Consider the following 27,427-nt stretch of genomic DNA (forward strand, 5'->3'; position numbering starts at 1 on the left):
TAAGCCTCCATTCGTTAAAAAAATGCAGCATCTTTCCTAGAGATTTACTGGAAAAGGAGAATTTGAGATTAACAGAATGCCTCTGCTCAGTGTCTGGGGCATCCAGATTGATGACAATCTCCAATAAGAAACAACCACCTGGGTGGTGTGTTTGCACAGAAATCTCAATTTCTAAATCAAATCTTTCTACCAAAACGGATAGCAAGATTATAGGCTGAGCCTTGCTCTGAGTTGGGTTAAATTTCTGCTGCAGAAGAAAATGACCACCCCTCCCCAGCCTTAGATCCACTTGTTAATTCACTGAAAAGTTATTGAAAGTTACTGAGTGTGTAGTATACGTATAAGGCAGGTGCTGTATTAGGCAATTAAGAAATAATGTTGACAGAAGCAGACTTAGCTCCTGTATTCACAAAATTCATGGCCTATTGGGCTAAGACAGACAAAACCAGGTAAGAAAATAATTAACTATATGATGATAAAACTCAGAAAATGCCAAGAATTTGATGAACAGCATGCTGGGTTGATAAATATGGAATGCGGGCAAGTACCTGAGTGGATATTTAAGTTAAATTTGAAGAACTAAAAGGAGAAAGCCATGCTAAGAACTGGAGAAAAGGAAGGGGGAGGTGGATTCCAGGAAGGAGAGACAGATGAACAGAGGCTCTCAGGTGAGGAAAAACCCAGAGAGTGTGGCTGGAGAGTCATGAGTAAGTGAGGTTAGTGCTCAGATGAGATGGGAAGATGAGTCAGGGGTCAGATGTCACAGTGCCTCCTGATTCTATTAGGAGCTACTGAAGGCTTTTAGGCAGACACAAGACATGAGTCTCTCTGTATGTGTGAGTGTGTGTGTGTATTTGATCTCTCTGTTGTGGATATAATAGATTGCAGACAATACGAAGTAGAGTGTTTATAGAAGAAATGGAAAAAATGGACAAAATAAGATAGTCTCGCCAATATAATTGCAGGATTTATTAATAATGTACAGAATGATGGAGAAGGGGGAAATAATGCTGGTCCCAGCTTCCAGGCTTGGGTAATTGGATATGCAGTGACTAGTGTTCAACAGGGGACACACACACTAACATACACACACATACAGAAGACACAACTCCAGATATTTTAGACAGACTAGGTGATATGTTGAAACCCAAGGACTCCCTACTTAGGGATCCCATACAGTGTGTAGAACATTTTCTCATCTGAGTTCTGGGGAATCTCTTCTTGGGCTTCTTTGCTGGCAACTGCTTACCCTCATGAGCCTCGGTGAGGTTCAGACATTCCCAGGAATGACCTGAGTATGTACTGTCCTGTATTCAACAAATACTTGACTTAACAGTATATATAACTCTGGTTTAAAGATGTGGTCAAATGTAGGACTTTGCATGAAGAGTTTCCAGCGATTTCCTTTAAAATTTTTTCTTGTTCAGTGATTTCTGAACTTGCTGTAAAATTTAATAAGAAATGTCTATTGCTTTCCTGATTCATGGCTGGCTTCATGTGGCCACTAGATTGTTTGAAAAAGTCTCATTCCAACCTGAAGCCTCAATGGCAAGGTTCCACTGCATCTTTGGAAACCTTTTTTATGCTATATAACTCAAGGCTGACTTTTTATTCTTATGAATTATTGACTTTCATGAGATCTTTGGCAAAACATAATTTCCCAAATATGAATCACCCTGATGACAATTACTGTGAAAAAAACATTGTCTTTAGTTCTGAGAAGCAAGATGCTGGGAGCTGGGGGAACAGAAGAGGTGTGGTGGAGGAGTGGGGGGAGAATATGCATAATTGGTGTGAACCATCAACGTTTACTCAGGTTATATGCCCATTCATCTTTGAACTCTGAGAAACAGCAAGTTGGTTTCCACAACTGAAAAAACTTTCAACTCCTACACAACGGAGAGGGGACAGAATATAATTTCTGCTCTAAGGCCTTGGCAGTTTTGAGAAAGAGTAAATGGCAGGCTAATTTACTGAAATGCTGGTTTATATTTTGTTCTCCCTTCAGTTCTAAGAAGCTAGCCAAGTCCCTTGTAGCACTTTGCCTCAAAGACTTTTACTTGGCAGAAAGTGGAAGGCAACTTTCTGGAAAACAACACCTTTTCTAATCTTTTCTGAAGGCCTAGTTTGCAAGGTGTTCAAGAAAGGAAAAAGTAATGAGCAGAATGCATTCGAGGGCTGAACTAGATGAGGCAATTACCACTGACTAGGAGACAGAGATGAACATCGGTGGGATTTAGCAGTACTGAGTGCCAGCATCCTGCTCTCTGGTCAGGTTCAGGGTTTCAGAGAGAACTGACGAGGTAAACCTCGGCGGACTGAACCACAGCTCTTCAGCGACAGGAGTCAGCAAAGACCCTTCGTCTCCCCTAGGGCAGGAGCAACAGGCTTCTTATCGCTTAAAGGACAAACTTGGAGAACTGTCTTTTTTGGTGAGAACCAGTGAAGACAGAAGCCAACAGGAGCTTCTGCATGACCCAGGGTGTGGGTGGGAGTGGGGGTGACGGCACATGACTGATTAAATATCCTGTAACCCCAGAAGAAAGGCCTAAGGTCTGATTTAAACTGACGTAAGGTCAGTTAATAAACGTGCCACCTCTTGCACCCCTGAGCTGGTGGGCTGAGACTCCTAATTTTAATAATACCTCCTGGAAAAAAAAATCTGTTCAACAAATGTGTTTGTCATCCAAATTGGGCAATTTTGAAAGGGAATTCCTTCTCTTTCAGATCATAAGCGAAACCTTACCAATGGCCTATGGATTCCTAATGAAGTCTTAGGTGCCAGAGTTTCCCAGTATCAACCAGCCAAGGAGACATGGGTGACTTCACCGTGAAGAAACAGAGCATGCTCAGGAGCAGAAGAGTGGAAACATGTGACATTAACTTAGGAATGATCCCCCAACAGAGTCAATTCTGAGTTCTCCTTTGAATCCACCACTTATTTGTTCCTATATCAATAAGCCAACTACATCCATATAAGTATCTGTTAACTCTGCTTCCTAACATTATGATTGCTGGTGAGAGATAAATGCACAGCCATTTAAGTAACAAAGGAATGATGTATTCACTGGAAGTTGAAGAAAGCAACTGACTAATACAGAATATAACTATTCATTTAGAAGTTTGGTAGGAATCTATGCGATTGAAAAGATACATCTTAAATTTTAATGAAAATTAGATGGTAATTCATCTAGGGAACATTTCTGTTACAATGATTATTTTCATACTCTATTCATCACTTCCTAATTCACAATGTGTTGCACTGATTTTAAAAGCATGCTAACGTTCTACACACGACTGTAATTAAAGACATAAGAATGGGAGGGAAAAAACGGAGCTGAAATAAATAAAACTAATTGTATTTCAAATGACTACTATAACTACAGTAAAGGGAAAGGAAGGAAGGAAAAGGAAAGGAAAAAACGAAGAAAGGAACTAATCAAAGTTATTTATCAACTTAGCTTTTGACCATACACATTAAATCTTAGGCAGTAAGGACTGAGAAGAATCACAAACTAATAGTGAATTGTTTTCAGTCCATAGTAGTCGTGGTAGTGTGGGCAATTTAAAGCAATTCTGAAACTATTGTAGATGTATGACTGGATTGGGCAAATGAGAAAATGACATCACTGGGAGCCCAGATTCCACCTTGGAAGAAGGAATATGAAAACATGGAATGGGGGAGTCAAGAAACAATGCTGTAGATATGGAGGTGCTAGTGTGAACTCATGTTTTCTAAAATACGTGTATATGCATTTTATGTGAACGTGTAATTGATATGTATGTATGTACATCCAGAAAGTGAAGAAGTGCTAGAAAAAATGCTGGAGTGGAGGCATGTCACAAGATCTTAGAGGCCAACTTCACGGGATTCATAGTGGCCCAAACAGGGACATTTTAAGCACCAAAATAATTAAGTGAAGTAATTATAAACTACTTGAAAATATAGAAACTTGTGGGTCTATACCAATAAGAAAGGAAGGAAGGAAGGAAGGAAGGAAGGAAGGAAGGAAGGAAGGAAGGAAGGAAGAAAGGAAGGAAAGAGGAAGATGGTGAGAGGAGGAAAAGAAAAAGAAAAGAAGAAAGGGAAAGAAAGAAAAAGAAAGAATGAAGGGATAGCTCTTGTATATAGTAGAATACTAAGTGCTGACTCTAAATGTGGGAAGAGAGATGGAGTTTGAAAATAATCACTTGTAACTACTGTGTTAAAGACTGGATCAGGTAAAATCTTCAGTGGATGATACATCTAGGGCAAATTTTTGATGAAGTACAGATATCTTCATTGTCTTAACATGTCTCTCCACAGTTTATTAGTTGTAAGGGAGAAAAACATACTGTTCAGTGGAGAAACTGGGCAACATGCTGACCAAGCATTAAAATCATGAGTCAAGGACATGGACATCATTTCCCTCCAGATGGGATATTGTAAGAAGACCACACAATCAACAATGTATTTCATCCAAGAATGCAAAACGTGAATATAATCATGGTGAAACATCAGAGAAGCCCAAAAAGTGACTTTACATTGATAAAAGGTCGGAGGACTATATATCTTTTTAATTTATCAATGTCATCAAAGACAAAGAAAGTCTAAGGTAATGTTTTCCATTAAAGGGGGCTAAAGAGACGTGAAAACAAAATGCAATGTCTGGCCCTAGACTGAATGCTCTGATGGAAGCAAAAATGCTACAAAAGACAACATTGGGTCAACTGACAAACAGGGAATATGGATGAGAGAACAGATAAAACTATAAAGCAGAAACTAACACACCATTGTAAAGCAATTATATTCCAATAAAGATGTTAAAAAATATTGTATCAATGCCAAATTTACTGAAGTTGGTGACTCTCTGTTCTGTAAAGGGATATCCCTATTTTTAGAAAATGCACACTGAAGTATTTAGAATGAAGGGCTATTAAGTATATAACTTATCCTCAGTTGGTTAAGAAAAAAATGAGAGAGTGAAAATGTCAAAGCAAATAGGACAACACGCTCACCACAGTAAAAGTATATCAGTGTTCTTTGTACTTTTTTAATTTTGAATTTTTTTGTAAATTTGAAATTATTTCTAAACGAAACTTTAAAAAAATGTGTTGCACCAGTCTTCTGTTTCTATACCTTCTTCATTCACTGTAGTACAGGACTTTACTACTTTACATCCTGAAGTAGTTAGTACATTGCACAGGATTCATTTTGCTCAAAACATATTCTCTTAGCTTACTTTCCAGCTTAAATGCAGCAACTTCCAACTGCCTGAAAACCCATGAAATATGAATTCCTTCATTCAGAGCACTCATCTATTGGCCCCCAAAGGCCATTCTAGCCATGTCAACCATGCTATGGTTACATGAAACAAAACAAACCTTCTTTGTTCCCTGAACATAAGTCTGTCTAGCCCCATCTAAGCCATACTTCCCTGTGTGGAATACTCTCCCAGATACTTTTATCTTCTGTATTATCCTTTCTTTACAGCCTAGTTCAGATATTATCTATTGCTTTAAGCTATTCCTGAAACCTTTAAGCTCTTCTGAATCCCAAGAACATGAATTGTTTACTCAACCGTTTAGTACATTACATGCTACCCTACATGATCGGTCGTCATGTGATTTTGATATGTGTATATATTATCCTCATAAAATCATGTTATGTCCGGGAATGTATTCATCATAGAGTCATACATATATTAGGATATTAATAAATATAAATAAATGAACCATGAGTCAAAAAGCAAACAAATTTTTAAAAGTTAACAAATAAACAAAATTAAAAAATAAACCTAGGTGCTCTCTCAGTTCTGGTAACAATGGCATTTCAAAGAAACATACATCACTTAACCTCTTTGAACCTCAGCTTCCTCATCTATAAAGTGAGAATGTATATACCCTATCTACTTCATAGGGCTGTGTGAGATTTGAGACAAACTTAAGGGACTGAAGAATGTTCTACTGCGATTCTCACATGTCCTTGTCCCTGGCAGTTACTTCTTCCCAACCTCTTGCACATGACCTTAGACCCTGTTAATTTCTACCCCTTTTGATAAAACCGAGATTGTCCAAAGAGCGGATGCTAATCTACAGAAACAATTCATTCTTCTTCCAAGAACTGCCTTTAACCAAAACTAGCTGAACTTCAGCTAACGCTCCTGCCAAAGCCCTATAAATATTCTGCCTTCCTTCCCTAAGTTCACAGTTTCTTTAGAGACTTCTGTTTGGCAATGTTGAATAAAGGCTTATGCTAATGGCTCCCTGGTTGATTTCCTTTCTGGGAGAATAAAATGACATAACATAGCAGTGGTTTTTAAATGCCAATCCACGGACAAGCTGCATTAGAGTTCTTCTGAGAGATTTTAAGAAAAACAAATAATAATGCTGAGCTCCTCCCACACTTTCTGTGGTGTCTGGTCAGGAACTGATCCTTCGAAAGCTCTTCAGATAATTCTGAAACAAAGCAAGGTTGCCCCCATGTGTAGAGAAAAGTTTTGGAAAGCCATAAAGGGCTAATGAAATACAACCTGGTAAGAGATCTGTGAGTTGGTAGTTTGCTTCATTTGAACTCAGGAATGATTCTCTTAAAAGTTAAAATCCCATACATGATATTTCTACATTGATACAATCACCTGATCTCTGAGTATGGAAACCCCCTTGAGACTGAATGTAGAACAGACACTTCTCTGCTGCACAAGGACTGTCTTGTGCCTTGTACTAAAATAATTAACAGGGAGATAGTCTCTAAAAAAGAAAAAGGAGCTAATAGCCCAGCGGGTCATGTGCTTGAAGTTATTTTCAGCAGAGAGAATAAAGGTGCGCCGATTCCTCTTTCATTCGGTTTGCCTGTGTCTCCGGGATGCACCTGTATGTGGCTCACCTCAGTCAGGACTCTACAAATCAGGGATTGAACTTGACATTCTTAACATTAGAACTTAACCAACGGAGCTAAATGGCCCCAAATGATCTATTATAGCTTAAAATAAAAAGCAGTTCACCTGACAGAATGCCAGCATATCTATCAATATACCCAGAAGCTAAAAAGTATAACTTGCTGCTGTTCATTGCCTAAATATATAAGAAACAAAGAAATTGAACAGACATTGGCATCCAAACAATAATTTCAATATGTTATAAAGCCCTAAGATATTTATCAAGCCATAAAATTAAAATATAACTTCTTTTTGCATTATTAAATGGAAAAGAACATGACAAAAATTGTTGCTCATTTGAGATAAAAAAACACTTAACATGCTGCTTATTAAATGTACTTGTTGCTGGAAGAACTGGAATAAGAAATGAACTGTGTGTATCAGCTTCAAGCTGTTCACTTGGTTTTCAAAGTCAACTGCAAGAAACAGGAAAGTCTAAAGCTTCAACAAGGCAAAGGTGATGGGGCTTTACCTGTCATGGCCTGTTGATCATCCACCGTTAACTTTAAACTTTTTCCTCGACGAACCACACGCACTGTGTGCCATTCGTTATCATTGAGGTTATAGCCGGCAAAAAGGGTCTCGGGACCTTTGCCTGTAGAATATGCCAAACAGTCATTATGGACACTCAGAATCAGTCAAACAAACGAACCTCACAGAGAGTGAGAGAAAGAGACAGAGGAAGGGGGGAAGTGAGGGAGAGGGAGGAGAGAGAAGAGAGAAAGAGGAGAGAAAAAGGAGACAGAGAGAGGAGAGACTGGCTGGATCAATTCTCAAGCCCATTAGAGTCATAGCAAGCAAGGAAAATTACGTTAACAGACATTCAGCTGTAACACTTTAAGAAGGATCTTTTAACATTACACATTGATCAAAGACAAACGAATTCACCTGTTGTTATAAATAGGCACAGTCAATACAGCACTGGGAAGTCTCCTAAACCTGCACACACTTTTCCCTCCCTCAGGAATTCTCTGATTTTGCCTTACCACTTTCTTGCTAATGAAGTAGCTAGCAGTCAGGAAACCTCTGACCTTGGGGAGGTCATTAGCTCACCATTTTCAGTCAATGGCACCTGGCTGATTAGACTGGCAAGGAGGCAGCTCTGGGTACGAGACTATGTGACGGCTGCTCTTCGCTCTTACATCACGTACCTTCAATGTTCACCAGCTTCTTAAATGTATGGAATGTTGTGTCTGAGAACTAAGTCTGGTGGAGGCACAGACAGTGGGTCCAGGTAAAAGAACGGACTCTTAGGAGGTGAAGAAAGTGAAAAAAACACTGCCAATAAAGGGCCGAGTGTTGAGTGGGAGGGGAGAAAAAACAAATGAGATTAAGTAGCAGTACAGGGAAGTGATGCCCAGCTAAGGACCAAAGGAAAGAGGACAAGAAGTGTAACCTACTGGGAAAGCAACCGCAAGTGAACCCATGTAAACCTGTGCAAGTTGAATTTAAATTGGCTTAGGACAGAGAGGTTATTTCAGGAGGTATTTTGAAATTATTGAAATGACAAAGTTAGACAAATGTCTCTCTTCCACATAAAAAGGAAGGGAAAAAAGAGCTTTCAATAGAACTGGAATTTTTTTTTTTTTTTTTTTCTTTTTGCGGTACGCGGGCCTCCCACTGCCGTGGCCTCTCCCGTTGCAGAGCACAGGCTCCGGATGCGCAGGCCCAGCGGCCATGGCTCACAGGCCCAGCTGCTCCGCAGCATGTGGGATCTTCCCGGACCGGGGCACGAACCCGTGTCCCCTGCATCAGCAGGCGGACTCTCAAACACTGCGCCACCAGGGAAGCCCAAGAACTGGAAATTTTTTATTAAAAAATAAGCATTGTCAATAATCTGATATTATGATTCATTTAAAAAATCATGAAAATTTTTAATGATACATTTTTTGGTGATAGACTTTGCCCTGTTTTTTAGGTACTGACATTTCTATATTTATACTAAAATAACTAAAGACATGACGCTGAGTTGAGTTATATGACTTTCAACTAACTCAGGATCAGGATGGAGTTCATAATTTCTTCCACCAAATTCTATCAGTCAAACCAGCCAATGTCCAAGGACCATAGGAGGATGTATGAAAAGGCCAAAGAGAAGAAGAGAGAAAAATAAATAAATTAGGGAACCAAGTACTAGAAGAAACCTCAGTAGTCCGTCCCACAGGAGATCACTGTTTGCTTTTAATACCACAGGCTATCCAGCAAGCCCACTGATTTCTCTCTTAGGATATTACTGATGATACAAGTTCTGTCTTCCTTGGTTGGGGTTTCTCTGAGGCTTAAAATGAGCCAGTGACATAAGTTAATTTTGCAGGATGAACTGCCTCCTATCTTTAAACAGAACCATCATTAAAATTAGTAATTATCTCTTTTTGTTGCTTTAGAGAAGTTAAATTGCATCTGGATACATGAATAAAAACTAGTCTAGACAGAACCGTTTTGAGAGATTGATCACTAAATATCTAGAGGAAGCCTGTTAGTTCAACAACTGCAAAAATGCTTTGAGACCAATTGCTGAAAGCAAGTTCCAGGATCAAAGGAACTCTTTCTAGTTTCAACAGTGAAGAAAGAAGTGTTTAGTAACTCTGCAGAATCTTATCATCCTACCAGCAGCAAGGGCCATTCTGAGTTTTGATCTTTGAAAAGAGAACATATCATTTTAAAGCTATTTTTATAGGGAAGATATTTTTTTTTCTTAGAAATGTGCGCTTTTGAAGCAGCTTCACTCCCATTCTCTTAATTTAAAAGTGTTTTGTCAAGAAGAAGGAGGATAAGGATGATATCATCATTATACCCCATTCTGGGCTTGATCTTGCAGTAAAATCATAATGCTTCATCTATGAAACAATAATTCCCATAACAACAGGCACAAAACCCAATTAAAAATAACCCTTTGGTTCATGAAAATCTCTGCGGGCCAACTTCAAGCTCCTTCCTTGCATTATTAAAAATGTGAAGAGATTAATTTAGGAAGACAGGGTTTTTTTTTTTTTTTTAATGCACTTAATATTCTCAGTTCAAAACAATGTTATCTATGCAACATGAAGTGTCGTGGAGAGTGCACTGGACAGGGAGTTAAGAATTGTGGTTGCTAGTCCTTAATTTGCTACTAAGAAAGAAGTTAGAGGCTAGTAAATGCTTATTATGTACCAGGCACTTTATTTATTAACTTATTTCATCTTTACATTATCAATTTGCATATATGAAACCAAAGGCCTAGAAATCTAAAACGACTTGTCCCGAGGTCACACAACTAAAATGTGATAGAAAAGTGTTCCATCCTAGGTCTGACCTACTCAAAGCCTGCATACCTTCCCCTGCATGATACTGCCTCCCAGCTAATGTGACCTTTAGATAGCAACGTGACTTCTTAGTCTCCTCACATCTAAATGAAGAGGATAGGAAAGTTGCTCTTTGTCATGACTTCCAGCTTGCTCTACAGCACAATCACAGTGTTACGAAATCTTACACACCTTCTGCATAAGTCATGGTGGAAAGAAATCTCTAAAAAATACACTGTACCTCTACTCAGGGATACTGAAATGGCTGGTACTAAAGACATGATATAGATCAGTTTGGTACTAGATCCACCCACAATCAGCAATTTGCTAAAACGTGCAGCTTCTTGTAGTCTCAAGAAATCAGACTTACAAAGTGAGGAGATGGTCTAGAGGATGTCTGCAACGCCTTTGAGATCTCACATTCTCACAAACATTTTAAACATATGTATTTGGTAAAGGAAGATGGCTTAACTGTTGAAATTTTGGAGTTCAGAGTCATTTGTCCCCATGGCAAAATTATAGTCTTTCAAAGCATTAATGATCTGAATTCCTTTTAAGACTTCTTCTTCCTTCTGGGATATCAAAACATGTCTCATTGGTACTAACACCTTACTCCCAGCATTAATGTGAGTGTTATAGAGTGAATATCTACAAAACTGGGGCAGTGGTTTTATTATTATTTTAAAACGTTGGAATTATTTTTTTCTACCTGTAATCACGCATAAAGAATATAAAAATCACATAAAGGGGAAGTTGCTCTGCTGCTAAAGAAGCAGGCTAGCTTGTCCCCCAAGGCATCACCCAGAACCTCTGGATTCTGCAGAACCCTCTAGGGGGCTCATTTCTCCCTTTAGGAAAGTGATGAGTTTCTTTATCAGAAAACTCCAGCAAGGGCTTTTAAAAAACATTTCCTTTGCTCTTTAAAGTCAGATTTAAAAATACAGATTTTCTTCACTTACAAATTAAAAAAACCTGTTTTTCTAGGACATCATTTATTATACATATCAAGGTCCAGAGTTACTCAAAGCTACCCTTTTTAGTCTATCTGCATTATCAGCCCTTTAGCATGCATTTTCAACACTCCTTTAATTTCAAAGTCCCAGTTTATAAGCTCTCTCTTGAAGATTTTATAGGCCATATCCTCTTACGTCAAGTGAGTTACAGAACAGATTGCCTTTCCTTATTTCTATCCATCAGGAAACCAAGATTTAGGATTTGTGCTTAATTTCAGCAACTTGATTCTTTTCTTTCCTTTAAAAATACCCCCTGCATATTGACTCTTCTCCCTAATTATTTTAAATTATTTTTGCTAATCACTTTAAATTCTATTTGAAAGTATTTGGGCATAAGTCAATAAATGAATTTATTTAATGAAGAAAAGAATAGCTTCCAAGGGATGAAGTGATAATTAACCCAACTCCCCCATTTTAGAGACAGCTTCATGGGAGGTTAGTTGATATATATGTATATAATATCGTTGATGGATTTCAGGTTTGTTTGCAAGCGTATTTTTAATCTATTTTAATAGTTGTTTGTTTCTTATTATTTCACGAATATTTCAAATTTATTTCATATTCAAGATGTATAGAATAGTAACTTTGGATCCTTTTGGGAAGAAAGCCTTGTGTGCAAATGTCCTGTGAAGCACGTATATTGTTTTTTTTGAATGTGAGGAAAGAAACATTAAAGAGCAATAGAGCAGAATAAAACAAAGATAAGAAATCTACGAAGCAATGTGATCAAAGCTGTCTAACAGACTAAAATGACAGCTGTCCCTAGAGTTGAAAGATGGATGTAGCTTGGGAAAATCAAACCAATTATATTTTTAGTTTTAAAACTTTTAGACTTGAGTGCCACAAAGCTGAGACTCATTACGTACCCTTTAGGTAGCTATCTCCCTCTACTGGTATATTTTAAAGATGCTAACTACATAAATGAACCATCTGTATCAGGTACCCTCTCTCTCACTATAGTTCAGACTAGTTGGTTCTAGCTTCCTTTTCGTTGCCTTAAACATCAGATGTAAGTAATTTCTATCTTATAACTATCTAGTGATTTGAGTAGCTAATCTGTTTACTCAATTAAGCCATTTAAGCATAGGGATTCGAATGGGTACTTCTGCAAAGGCACAACCCAGCAAACTGCATAGATAATAGGCAGGTAGGAATCCATTTAGTTTGCCTTCTAGAAAGGATCTATCTATCTCCATTTTATTAAGAACAGGTTGTGTCTTTTCAACCACAGCTATGTGGGCTAAAGATGGGCATCACATGAAAGTGGATCCTAAAGTTTCCAAAGTTCTTCTATAAATTAAAAAAGAAAAGATTGGCATTGCCTTATGCATATAAATTGGTTCTATCTTTATACATAACTGTTCAATGTTTTTTGATCATTAAACTGCCTATAGCACCCAGCAATTGAATTAGAAATTACAGCACCATACATCTTAGAATTATGAAATTTTGAAATCGAATTGTCCATACTGTATCTGTTGTCTGTCCCATTTAACTAGTCTTATTCATTCTGGGTTATGTGGCACCCATATCCTACTAATTTAGTTTAAAAATTATTTTGTACCGAACACTGATCGCACAAGCATTGGGAATGCCCCAACTTAGATTTTCGAGGAGCCTTCTCGAAAAAAAGATGTAATAGATCTAATTCTAATAGATCTAATAGGGGTCAAAACACTTCTGCAATGGACCCAATAGTAAATATATTTGGCTTTGCAGAACGTGGTTGTCATGGCAATTACTCAACATTGCTATTGTAGTGCAAAAGCAGCCACAGACTATATGTAAACAAACGTGTGTGGCTTTGTTTCAATAAAACTTTTTAAAAACAGGCAGCCAGCTTGTACTTTTCAGGTCTCTGTAAGATACACTTAAATAAATAGACAATTTAAATTCCCTTTTCTCCTGAATCTTTACGTTGAATATTAAAGAAATAAGTAATGGAAAAATAATCAAGAGTTTAAGAGTCAGGAGACCTGAGTTTTAGATTCACTGTTACCATTAAATCCAACAAAAGCTTAATTATGCTAACTTAGTCTAATTCTTCTCCTGCTCTTGGTCTGAGTTTTCTTAACCGTAAAACCACAACAACAAAAACTAAAGACAATTTTAAAAGGCTGTAAATGGCATAAACCAATTGCAAAGTTCCTCTACTTCTAAAATGTAATCACCTTTCCTGTTCTACAAATTTAGAATGGCAGCCTTCATTAAAATGCATGACATTTGTGTGTATATATAAAATTAGGTGTCTTATCTATATCCACTTTTCCGAGTACTACGGAGTTTTATTTGGCAATTGACTTTGAGGACTACAGCCTCCAGTGGGAGGCAGGACCTGGTGGGAAGCTGGAAACAAGCCTTGTCATTGTGACAATAATAGGAAGAGAGAAAAGCCAGGAAAAACAGAAGCAAGAGCCACCACTGCTGCTTGCCTGAGCTATGGCTCTTGGCAAGAGCACTTATGCCCGTAAATGACAGGAGGATGTGTTCCTCAGGTTGTAATTATGATACCTTCAGCCTGCTATTCGACTTTGCCATTAGTTTCTGATTTTAAAATAATTACTTTAAAAAACAGCCAGATCTCTGCTTGAAAACCAAGCAAACAAACAAACAAACAAACAAAAACCTAAGGAGCGTAATTCCTCATTAAATGTTTCTGTTTTATCTTTCTCAATTTTTAGATACTGGGCTGGGAGCAGAATTCTTTTGTTTTTATTTCTCACATGAATCAGCTAGGAGAGTTAATTACCAATTAAAATTGGAAACATGTAAAGGGCACTTCCAGATTCTTCTTTGATATTCACTAACCTTACTAGGGGAAGGACCAATTAAAGAGTTCGTGAGCCCAGTGCAAAATGAAGACATGGGACCCTTGTTCAAAATGAAGCATTTCAGGACAGTGGTAGCAGAGCATTAATGCAAGCACAGGCCCTTCAAAGCACAGAGCCCTGGGTGACTGCACAAATTGCACGCTGTTTGAGCCACCCCTAATTAAGGGTCTAAGTTTTGTGCTTATTTATTTTTAAAGTTTCCTTTAGTTAGCTCTATATTCAGGAATGTGCAGACAAGACTTCATTTAGCAATGTAAGATAAACGGTTGGGTCACCTTCTCCATACTGTCTGTCCTTAATGACAAGGCCTCCGGGGTATCAGAGAAGCTGTCTGTCTCAGAGCTGTCTTGCTGGCCAGGCCTGGTGCCAGTCATGACCTTGGACTGACTAATCACCCTAACAGCCATGAAATTGAGGTACTAGCCCAGCCACCTAACTCCTCCCTCTTTAACCCTCCTTAAGCTCTCCTCAATTTAGCTACGGAGACACCCTTGGGAACTATTCAGTGTTTTTATAAATAGCTATTTGCCTTTACTGTATAGGCAAAGAGACATGTATAGAGTCCTAAGAACAAACAAAATTTTTTATACTAAAAATATTAGAAATATCCCTCCCTGGAACTTCCCTGGTGGTTCAATGGTTAAGACTCTGCGCTTCCACTACAGGGGGCACAGGTTCGATCCCTGGTCGGGGAACTAAGATCCCACATGCAGCAAGGCCTGGACAAAAAAAAAAAAAAAGAAATATCCCTCCCTAATTAAAAAGTACTTTGAGCAAATAATATAAAGTACTTTGAGCAAATAATATAAAGTTAGACATTAAGCTTGGAGATGAGGGTTTTTCAAAAATGAACAGTAACAGAAGAAAGACATTGTGTAAACTTTTAAAAACCACTGGAGAAATGAAATAGGCACATGCTAGTTAATTACACTGTATTTCCTTTGATAGGATTGCTACTTAAATCTTTCCTTTTTTTTTTTTTTTTAACTTTCTAGAATGTGTATATCTTGGTCTGGTGCATAGGTTCTGGATTCACAGATTATCCGAGTTTTTATCCTAGTTCCATGAGTTACTAGTTGTGTGACCTTGGGTAAAATATATAAGGTCTCTGTGTCTCAGTATTCCTATCTGTAAAATAAGCTAATAATAGAAACATTTTACAATATAAATTTAAGGCATTTTAATTACTTAAAACAATGCCTGGTACATGGTTCACCCTCAATTATAGTAACGGTAATATTATTATCAGTATTATACGGCCATTATAATTGTTATCTTCCCCTAAATGGGTTTAAAACCTCAGAGAGAATATCTTATGTCTTATCGTTCAGTGCCTTGAACCTAAAAGCCATTCACTAATTATTTATTGAATGGGTGTGTCTGTTTAGATTTTGTGAGATTTCTTTTATGGTAGATGAAATACCTCTTGATATTGAATTAAGTCAAATAGTTAATGAAAAGTAACTCCATTAACTTTTAATGCCTATCTTCACTAAGAAGTGTCAATAAAGTTTCATCCCTCTGTTTTCATATTTGGCAGCATGAAATCTGATAAGTCAAATAACTGGAGGTCTTGGGTAACTCAGTTATCTGGTTAATTATTTAGACAGCTTCATTGTTTACTTCCATTGAAAATTAATTTAATGATGTGTAGAGCCTAGGAGAGCAAAATTACCCAAGGCCTGCAGTCAGTAATTTCCAAATGCAAAGAGAATAGTTGGCTTAGGAATTGGAGGATTCAAGGCTTAATGAGTATTTAATTATAAGAAAACACGGATCTTATCTGCAAGAGGCTCTGACCTTGGAGAGCTGCTGGAAATACCCTACAAAGACTCCTCTGCCATTTTCCTAACTCATACTAACCCTTTTCCATCATCTACAAAATAAAATTCACTATATATAGCTGCCTCACCTCCTGTTTCATTTCTGGCTACATATCATAGCTCTAGGCAAGTGAATAAACAAGGTTCAAATGATCTACTAAGAAACATTTAGCCTTTACATATAGCTTTGTTATTGATTGTACCCATTTATGACAGATCAGGATAAATATCTCTGATGCAATTCATTTTGATGTAAAAAATGTACATTTTAAGAAATATAATTACCTTTTAAGAATATAATTATATTTACAACACAGTAAAAATGAACACAAATTATATAAATATATTGCTAAAAGAATGTTTCAAAAGAGGTTTCTTTAAATCTAATCTAGCTCAAATGACTGGTTTGGGAAGAAGCATAATAAAACAAACCTATTATAATGAAAGGAAAAATGTGGACTGTGACTTTATTTTAAGGAAAAAAGGTCATTTCCAAGAAATGCTTATCACATAATAGGACAGCTTGCAAGTATAAAATTAAGTACTAAATACTTAATGTGATTTTAATAAAGCATTTTAAACTGAAAGTATACTCAACGTTGGCATAACATGAAAAGGATTATATTGATTTATATTGACACTTACTTAAACATGTCTTATGTAATACCTACACAATGCCAAGCTACCTGAATGAAAAAAGTGAAAAAGTATACAGATACTGAGCATTTGGAAATTTACAAATATTCAATTTGACATTCCATAAACAAAGCCATGGATTATAGTCACAAATGCAAAGATTTTTAAATTAAATATATGATTTCTCATCCAAACACATTGTAATAGCTACAGAATTCATTTTAATGAGAAGATCAAGAAGACTGCACAGTTCTGTAAAATTCAAGGAACAATGGCTTTACCCGTGTGTTACTATAAGTGCATTAGAATATCATTAAATGAGAGTCCTTCAATATTTTGGGGGGTATTCTTGTAAAAACCTTCTCCCCAAATAAGAAGCATATTAGAAAAAAAAAAAGTAAGTTTCTGGCTTTGTTAAGTTTATTTGTCCCCTTCTTTTCATTTCACAAGTAAGTCATATCAGTGTTTGAAAATCTAGCTTTCAGTATTTGTTGTAAACATTACAACCAACTTTTTTTTTTTTTTAAGCAAATGCATTCGAAGGCATATGATAAGGGATAGTTTGTCTTTAGAATTTTTGAACTGTAGCATCTCATTTGTTTTGATCTTTTTTCTTTTTTTTCCTCAGTGATTGCCCAAAGGAGGCTATGGACAAATAATACATGATAATTCATTCATTCATCATGTAAAAATTAGAATGATAATATAAATTTTTTTTTCATAGCATTGATATAATGATTTACTAAATGCTTTATTTTGGATTTTACTATTGCAATAACAAATAGTGCTAACTTAATTTTTTCCTTTATCATAATTAGCTTATTTATCAGGCTTACTTATAGTCACTAACTTGAGGGCTATGATTCTATTTGACTGTTTATTTTAGTAACTGGAAAAATAATTGGGATTACTCCTTTGTTTGAAGTTGTTTTTGGATCAAAGTCTTCTGAAATGAATGACTTGCCTTACTAAACAGGAGGTATTCTAAGACGGTGCTTGCCCAACTATAGCAATGGCTCTCAGCAATTAAATCTTACACAAGATTAATTTGGTTAATCTCAGGAGAGAGTGTTTGGAGGGTCCCTGAAGCTGGTCAACCAACTGCTAGAAGTAATGTTATATCTGTGTGCTTGTTCCTGGTCAGTCTTGCTATGGTGAGATTATGTTAGTTAGGCTTTTACTTTAGTGGGTTAGTGTCAATGATGATAACTTATACCAACACATCTAGAAGTATCTCTTCATTTATGGTTATTCCAATCTGGTTTGCTTCTCAAGATGTTGCTCACAGATGCTTCCAATCAGTTTTCATCTGATTGCTCTGAGGTCACTGATGAATCATCATAGAACTTATTTTTGTACATAAATGTTTTCTCCCTATTTTATCTTTTTTCAGCTGGCTCAGTGACCTGGACCTGCTTTATAACACTTCAGTATAAAATCTGAAATAAGCAATAGATCAGATTTTAAAATACTGCATGTTATAGTCACATACTGGACCTAATGTTTACAGTATGTTGCTGAAGTAAAAGAACCTGTTGCAAAACATTTGCACACCATGACCCTATATTTTTAAAGATACACGTGTTACACATTTATTTCATTAGCACTATGCATAAAATATTTCAAGCCTATATTTAGTCTGATCTCCTGGGAAGGTGGGAGGGTGAAGAATTCTCACAACTGTATGAAAGATGCATTCAAAGAACAAATGACAACAAACAGTCCAATATTAAGTACAATAAAAGTAATAGTAACTGAAATACTCTTAGAATTTCTTACTTTACCTTTGGGGAAACTGTTTTCATAATACACTTCTTATCCATCTTGCTCTTTGCTCCCATTGGTAACAAGTGAAAGAAATGGGTAAGAGCTCTGAGCACACTGAATATTTCAATCTCCAAGTTTTTTGATGGTCCCATGCATTTCCCCCCGATTTAAAGAGCCCTGCACACTTGACTTACGTACCATATGTTTGCCAGTAACGTGTTGAAGAAATTGTAATCCTCAAGGGTATTTCACAGTTAAAGTCAAAACATTTAAAATCAGACAGCCTGGAAAAAAGATGTTTGTGGAGAAAGCCTGCTGCTCCTACAACCCCTTGGAGGCGAGTATACTGTCCTGCTCTGAGGACAGCTGACTGGATCACCAGTGGGCATCTGCCCCCAAAGCTAAAATCTGGTCAGTGTCTTGTGAGGTGACATGATTTGAAATCTCTGCTCAACAGGACCGGTATAAGTAATGAATATACCGATTCTCTTTCTAGGGAAGTTTGAATACATAGCATACATTGAGTCAACAGCTGAAGGGGCAGCAAAAAGTCAAAAGACATGCACAGGAAGAGGCAGTGAACAGTAACCATGAGGTAGGAGACACCATGAGTAAACAGAAGACACGAAAATGTAGAAGCTAGAATCAAGCAGAACCAAGTCAGTAGAGAAGAGAGGAAGCTAAATGGAAGCTCAGCTAGAAGGCTTATATTAATCATGTCTGACCTGTGGTTAAGTGGGCAAAGCATCTTTTAAATTATGCATCCACTTTAGAAGGTAGCAGATGCATAATTCTTGTCTAGCAACTACATGAGGAATTGAGATCCACAATCATAGCATTTGTTTTCGTATTCTCTGACAGGTAAGCAATTGACAAAGTGTAAATTGTTAGTGGCTTTCTTTTGAGGAAAATTAGGAATGCAAACATTCTTGAAAAAATTCTAATCTATATTTGTCTACACTAGTAAAACCAGTTATTTGACATGGCACCTTAGATCATCATTGAACATTAAGGCTGTCCAAAGGATTAGAGGCTATTTTAAACAGAAGTTCTTGAGTACTTTTTAGTCTTTCTGATCCTTTAGGATTAACTCTGTATGAACCTGAATCATGAAAGTCACATCAGTAAAAAGACAAAATGCTCCAAATACAAAAAAGAAATTATTGTTTTCTTTAAAATGAGTGAAATTCTAATCATACATCTTACAATGAGATTGACTAAATGTAAAAATAAAAAATCTTAATAATGGCTAGGAGTGTCTAATGTCTAATTCCTATTTTTACCTTTGATTTTCTGGATCAATGATAGCATGCTAAAATGCTACCTCCCTACCAAAGAAAAAACAAAACCAAAAAGAAACTCTAAGCTATGAAGGAAATGGCAAATGTTTAGAAACCAGCTCTCTCTAATAACACAACAAAAACCTCCAACCAACAGGTTGTGGTCTCACAATTTGTGACATTTTGTGGTATAAAAGAAAATTTCCTTTTCACAGAAGCCAAGGGGATATCAAATTCAGAATGTTTCTTCTGAAACTTTATAGGTTTTTCTGGCAATTTCTACTTTGGCCATTGTTGTAATACTAACTCTCAACAATGAAAGAGAATTTGATGAATTTGGCCAATGCCAATCTGGAATTTTGTATTACTTTGAGCACACCCTTTTGCACTAGTAATAAGAAAATGCTTTACTGAATAAATTAATAATTGAGCGTGATTTCAAGATGAATTCTTAACCTGCACAAAAGAGCAATCTTTTAAAACACTTCAGCATTTTATATTTGCATATAAGCAATAAACCAATTAATTGTTCACTAAAATAGACCCAACTCTTCTACTTATCAAGCCCACACACTACAATTTTGCACAATCTATGTAGTCATTAAATGTGTACTTTTCTTTATAATTCTCATAAATTTTAGATATGGAGGATTCAAATGGGCTCTCCTTAAATTTTATTGCAATTTTGATATTTTTTTAAAGACTCACTGTCATGTGCCAATTCCCTTTGCCTGTTTTGGCTATTTGTTTTTCATCAGAAATCTACGGTCTCTATATTTTATATGTAATTTCTTTTAGATTTCTGCTAAAAATATTCATTCATAAACTGTCTCTTTTTCCTTTCTTTCATATATACTTTAAACTTTAAAAATGACAACAGCAGAAAACAAACAAAACTCCTCTTTTCTGCATGTATATATTCATCTTCCTTTATTCCTTGAGCAGTTCCTATCCTAGGTGGATGGACAGCACCAGTCACTGAGAGGCAATGATTGACAGAACTCTACAAATCAAGGGATGGTTATGTGGAGGCAGAGTCAGAGGCTCCTTTTTGCAGTTCGCTGCTCTTCAGGCACCAGGCAGCTGCTCTGACCTGAATATTTGTTTCATGTTAACAACAGCCAGCCTTCAGAAATTTCCTCATATCTTTTTAAGTAGCCTGCCAAGTGGCAGCCTGATCAAAGCAATCTAATATGGCTTAAGTGCCACTGGTTGACATTTTGCAATCTTTTATTGCTTTCCATTTTTATCTACATAAAAAAATTGGTGATAACTAATATCCAGTTGATCTTTTCATTCTGGTAATAAAATGATAATACAAAGATCTTATTATCCACTCCAGACATCCATCATAGTACATTTTCCGATAACATATTACTCAGAGCATTTCTTCACTATCTCCAAATCAAAAGTGAGGTTAAGTACTTGGCCTTAGATTCCCTTTCTCTCCAATCCTTAGACAAAGAACTACAAATAAAAGGAGCTGAACTTCAACCCTTGACACTTTGTCCACATTAATGTCATCTCCAATTTTGTTGTCTCTGTGTCTTAAATAAACCATTTTCTGTAAGAAGCCAAAAATAGTTGGAAGCTCTGCCTACTAAAATATATTTTTTCAACCCAGAGAGTTTTTATTTTTGTAAGAAAACAAGAGGAATGAGAACAGGAGTAAACAACATTGGAAATGGAGAATTAAGAAGAGTAAATCTTGGTAGGAAGGAAGAGCAGGTGGGCAGGAGAAGAGACATGTGTAAGGATTAAAGAAACACAAATAATCAAATAAACAAGCAAAGTAAACATCAGAGAACATGGGTTTATTAAAAGCCACTTTTTATATGAATGCAGAGGCGGCCCCAAACTTTCCTGTGGGCAGGCAGGATATTCCATAATTATGTCATTGACTTGAAAAGACAAAAAAAAAAAAAAAAAAAAGAAAGGAAAGAAAACACTAACAAAAACAAAATCACAAAAGCCTCCTTGCATCCACTACATCTTTAAAGTAGTTACTTATATGACAATTAGGACTCACCTATAGTTGATAGGAGCAAGTTTAGTTTTCAAATTTTCAATGTATTTAAACCTTCAGATTATAATACTAACAATTTGTAAGGTTACTAGAACAAGAGAGGAAGAAAAAACAAATGGGACTACTGAAGCAAGCAATACACTACCACGATGCCAGATTATCAGAAAAAAATTATATAGAAATATATAGCCTAAAAAAAAGGAAATATATAGCCTAATGACTTTGGATGTACTGCTGGGAATTACCAGGCAGCAAATTTGAAATTGAGACTGTCTTGGTCACCCTATCTCAGGCTACATACTTTGGCAGACAAAGAGAATGCAGAATAAGACCAATGGCCTTTCTAATAGTACTTACTACAGGCCCTACTAATAATACATTTGAGAAAATTTCACAAGGGGTAGAAAATTTCTTTTGTGTTCTTTATAGTTTTTAAAAGTCTTAAGTCAATCAATACTATGGACTAGGCAAGAGACTCTCATACACTTACTTTCTGATGCAAACAATTCATGTCTCAGTCACACAGTACTATTCAGTCTGACTTGGCCTCTTTTGGTAATAACTTGGTAATGATCAGTTGGTATTTGTACACATTTCTATAATAATTATTTTTTGTAGAATCATCTGTAATTTGTCTTTTTTTCATTAATTCAAATAATTGATCTTTATGTCAAAAGGACGTGACTAGACAGTCCTTTTTCATCTACCTTTATTGAAATACCCTTCACTGTCCAGGGAAGACATTTATCTGCATTAAAAGATGTTGGTTCTTTTAGCAACTCCCATATAAAATGATTTTATGATGGTAGACTATGGTTCTCCATATTGGAGTTGACTGGGGAGGCAAGAATAATCTGATTGCCCCAGACAGAGGAGGATGGAGGGCCATATAATAACACCTCTGTGTTCACCTTCCCATCTGTGAATCTGCAAATACTGACCTAATCTAATACCAAGCCGCAGATAACAAACATATTTTAGCAATGAAATAAGCTAATGGACATCAATGAACTGAGATTGGTCTGGGATTGTGTGCAGAGACATTCCATTTGTAATCGGAGAGATCAAAGCATACATTTTGACACTGACATGGCCACTATTCACAGAGACGGTTCTTTTTAAAAAGTACCCTTTCCACACATAAAAATAAGCTTTTGATTTTTAAATAAAAACAGCCTCTCTCCTTCCATTTAAAGATTCTTGACAGCTTTTCCTATGGGGCGGGGGGGGGGGGGGGAAGGTGGCAACAAAAAATCTGACAGAGATGGTCCCTGGAATTCAAATCAGCCCTTTCTCAAAAGGACCTTAACAAAAGGCTTTCCCCTGGCCTGTGCATGGAAGATTCCATTGCTGCATCTAAACTACTGACACAAGAAGGGCTGAAAAAGAAACGTATCTGCCATCTCCTAGTCCCAGAGGTCTGAATACATGCAATGCAGCTAGACCTTCCACCCTCCTCACTTACTACCTATTCTTCAGCAGCAAAGATTGGACAGTCTGACGCTTTATATATTTTCTTTTCCGTATCAAGTAATATCTCCTGTAAACTGAGGAAGGGAGGGTGGAGGGGTGATGAGAAAGGATGGAGTGACTACAGGAAACAGCTGAGCAATTCTGAGTAAGTGTAGAGAAAGTGGAGAAGATTTCCACTCAAAATTAATAATTTAGAGTTTAATATTCATTCTCAATGCAAGATAATTTTTATGTTACAGTTTGTATACTTCCTGTGGAAATTCTCTTAAAGACATCAATTGAGGTATTCTTATTAAGCTCAAAACACAGTTGATGTCTTAGGTATGGTATAATTTTTAGACGGTGGTGGCAGAAAGTTGTGATTTAGTAAATGTACATTTCAGTTTCAGACAGACTTATGGCTTACAGAGGATAAATGGAGTAAGTCAATCTTTCACTAAACTATAAGTTATACTGAGATACAAGTATTTTATTTATATTTTTTATTGGGTACAAAATGCAGTCCAGGTGGACAGCTCTGCTTATTTATCACTGTGAGTTAGATTTGCATTATTTGAAATGTAAATTCCTCCCTCTCCTCAAAGTTGAGTAATGACATGAATTCTAGATGGAACTTGGAGTTCTGGCTACATCTGCCCACTATTCCCCAAATAAAACAAAGGCAAAGGAAATGAAAACATTACCTGATCACTGAATGTGCTTTCCAGTGTCTGCTGTCAAGTTAAGGCATTTGCAGTCCTGTCCGAGGTGTGCACTGAAAGCTCACAACCATTGGTTTAATCCAAGTAATTTAAGTGTAACACACACTCCTTAAAAAGGGAAAATATCCACTAACCAGCAAAAACCTTTGTCCTCAAAGGTATTATTCTGTGAAATATCCAGAGAAAATACTATGCTTAATATCAGTCTTATAATAATAAGCCAAATGGAGAGAAGGAGCTAACAAGGGTAATTAGACTATAAACAAGTATTTTAAAAAACCATCGATAGAGCTGAGAACACAGAAGCACATTTGATGGGGTTAATTTCCATTAAATACTAGAGCTTATGTAGTTATATTCTGTAAATAAAAACCCATGCTTTATTGTATGCCTAATATAAATAAAATTATAGCAGAAGTCTAGAAAAATAGTTTCCTCACATGGATTTTCTAAGGGAGAATCAAGAACATCTTGATTCCAGGGAGAATCAAGAACATCTACAGCTGCACTGAGTCACAAATCTGGCTTTGGGAAAAGATCTTGTGAGTTGCCACCTTGTCTGCATCTATGCTCCAGAGCTGAAAGCTAACTGGACCATGGTATCAGACTTCTAAACTCGTGCTCCTTTTCAGAGAGTGTAGTAAAGATGGGGTTTGAGAAGAGATGATGTATACTTGAAAAATTCTCCTTGTGTTAGAGCTCTGAGAGATTAGTTCAGGAACTGTATTCTGTTTGAGATGATTTTTATGCCTGTATGATAATATAATAATTTATTTTTTCATAAATCATGATTCAGTTATCTTTTTATTGCTATGATTGGAAAGACTGGCTTTTATTCTGCTTTAATATGAATATTAAAATATTTTAAGACAAATCTGAGTTGTAAGAAGCACGGGTATTTGAAATAGCATGCATTTAATTAGATAAAGCTTCTTGTTTTTGTAAGGTGGAGACCATCCTTTTATTCCTCAGAGGATGACTTACTGACATTTGGAAACACAGCCAAAGGTTTTGGGAGTAGACTCCATCAATTCACATTCAGCATTTTCCAAGGATATAAAAAAAATGTTTTACTGACTATGACAGTGAAAGATTAGAAGCTTGTTAGAACCATTTTAGTTCAATAACTAACAACTTTGATATATTAGATGAGATTCCTCAATGTGGTCAGCACAACCTGGAAAAGAAAAACCTAAATATTTACGTAAAGAAATAAGTTTACACTTCAGATAATGCTACAACTCAAAATAAAATCACAGTCCTTACATCCTTTCAAGTTCTCTAGTCCAAATCAAAAAACTCAGTCCATGCATCTTTTCTAACTCATCATTTGGCATGCATATCACAGATTTGAAGGGTTTGGGTTATTTTTGCAGATATATGATTAGGATGTAAAAATTCATTATGTAAATAGTCATAATGTACAAGAAAAAACTCTTTAGATAAGTAATTTTCTGTATATACATAAAACTTGGAAAAACACACATTTTCCAATGTAAAATTTTGGTTGAATTTAGAAGGGTTTAATAGTAACTTTCACATGAAAAGATTTTTTTTTTTCTATATTTGAGTTAAGAGATAAAAACAGAAAGTGAAGGAAATAAGATCCCCCACAGTATTTTCTCCTAATTTGGTTGTGAAGAGAACTACTGGAGTCCAAGATCTGCCAAAATACAAATGCTATTTGCTTTATCCAAAGGTCTACAGAGACGTTTGCACCTTCTGTTACAAGATATTTGTCACCTCTTTTCCCACTTAGAGGTAGGAACTGAAGCAGGAAAGTCTTCAGCTGGACAGATTTCAAAATGAATTTTTACAACCCAGATGATGGACTGGTATACTTCAAGAGTGAATTCATGAGTTTTATAAACGCCTTTCTCTTGCTGTCTTTTTTTCTTGACTAGCTACATCATAATGGAGGAATAACATTTTAAAAATTTTGAATAGGCACTTACTGGAATTACAGTTAATCCTGATACAATCTAGATGGGGAAGAATAGATGAAAAATGAAAATTTATCCTTCAAGGTAATAGCTGCAGACATCCAATAAAACACAGTCCACCCTTCCGGGGACAGACACATGCAAATATGGCCACTCCATACTGTTTATTCTTTACATCTAGAACCCAGATTCATTGTTATAAAACTGCACCATTGGAAACAACAATTAGAAGGTTCTTAAAAAAATGGCCAATTCAAACAAAGCTACATGGTGACAAATCTAAGTGAAATAAAGAACTGTTAACTGTCAAAGATGCCTGGCTTAGACTGGCTGCAGCTTTCTCCCCATCTGTGAAAGAACAAATCATTGTTTTCAATATAATTAAAAAGTGCTCCGTCACAATGGGGTACAGTGCAAGCTCAGCTAGGCTCAGACATCTTGAACCTCCAAAATCTATTATCCCACAAAGGCCAACAGAATCCTATAGAATTGTCATGGTCAAATGGAGAGCTAGTTGAAATTGTTCTCATTTCACCCTAATGTATTTTTTATTATTATTATTTGCTTGGGCAAAAAAGGTAAGAGCCAGGTGTTAGCTGGATTCCGTGCCTTGTATTAATTGGAGGAAGAAAGAAACAACTGTTCCCTTTAGAAACTCTAGTGGCTAAGGAGTAGTGTCATTCTTCGGAGCACACACACCTATCCCTCTGTTAGGAGCTAACAATGTTATCTCTGCAGAGTAAGTGTCATGGTAACTACTGCTATTGATTTTCCTTTTCCTATACTTTCTTCTTATATAAAATCAGATTCCCTAACAGAATGTCTAATCTGGATAACACAGACTATGATTATAAGGGTTATCTTTAAAGGATCATGTGGCATGTGGCATGTTTATTTTATATATAGATAAATATTTGTTGGTTTTGTTTGTAGTATTTAATGCCTTTGGGGAACATGAAAAATACAAACCTAGATTCTGTTTCCATATAGCTGAGTTTGTCATGTGTCGTCAACCGCATCAGAAAAGTGGTTGCAAACAGCCAAGGATCAGCACCTACACAACTCTTTCCACAGAATGCTTTGCTGTTGGAAAATTCCCATGAGCGAGCGTGTCCACCTCCCAGGGCTAACAGCCCCCTTACTGCAATTAGGCAATTTTGATTGACTTGTAGTAACCTATCATTGTCACTAGAGGGAACTCTAACAGAACTGTAAAAGAGTACTATGTGTTCTTTAGTAATCTTAAAAAAAAGTCTTATTATTGAACTTAATTTAACTAATATTAATTGATGCAATTGTATGCAATAAACTACCAATGAAGTAATTTTATATTTTATGAGCTACTATTCTGCCCAACATAATTTGAAAATGTATGTGGGGTTTTCACAAATGCCTTACCTCATCACATTTTACTACTCTTTTTGTAAATCTATGTCGTCTTGAATTTTATTTTTCTCTCTGTTTATTCATTATGTGTGTACTCAGCACTTCCAGGAAATACAGTAAAACCTCATTAATTTATACTCCTATTATTTGGAGTTAATGATAATATTGAAATGTACTGGGCAGAATATTTGTAATCCTTCATTCGATATGAGTGGAGATCGCCTGAGAAAAATTAAACAAATTATGAAAGGCCAAGTTTGGGAAGAAAACTGATTTCAAGTAATTTACTATACAATGATGGCACAACTAACATGAAATAATGTGCTAATTATGGATAATTCTTAACCACC

The 27,427-nt window shown here is 36.3% G+C and overlaps 1 protein-coding gene across 33 annotated transcripts in view; it reads right to left on the reverse strand.

Moving 5' to 3' along the window:
- Positions 1–27,427, reverse strand: part of NRXN1 (neurexin 1) — a gene marked incomplete at its 5' end in the record, with an annotated part of 1,133,428 nt that overhangs the window by 585,193 nt on the left and 520,808 nt on the right. For 26 of the 33 annotated variants that reach the window (XM_082852224.1, XM_082852218.1, XM_082852221.1 and 23 more), the window contains 2 exons: positions 7,390–7,512; positions 25,704–25,730. In XM_082852224.1, the coding sequence (XP_082708350.1) occupies positions 7,390–7,512; positions 25,704–25,730 (150 nt within the window). The remainder of the gene's footprint in view (positions 1–7,389; positions 7,513–25,703; positions 25,731–27,427) is intronic. The other 7 variants (XM_082852240.1, XM_082852238.1, XM_082852239.1 and 4 more) reach the window with 1 other exon arrangement.

Source organism: Leucopleurus acutus, assembly GCF_964270905.1.
Source record: "Leucopleurus acutus genome assembly, chromosome: 12".
NCBI lineage: Eukaryota > Metazoa > Chordata > Mammalia > Artiodactyla > Delphinidae > Leucopleurus > Leucopleurus acutus.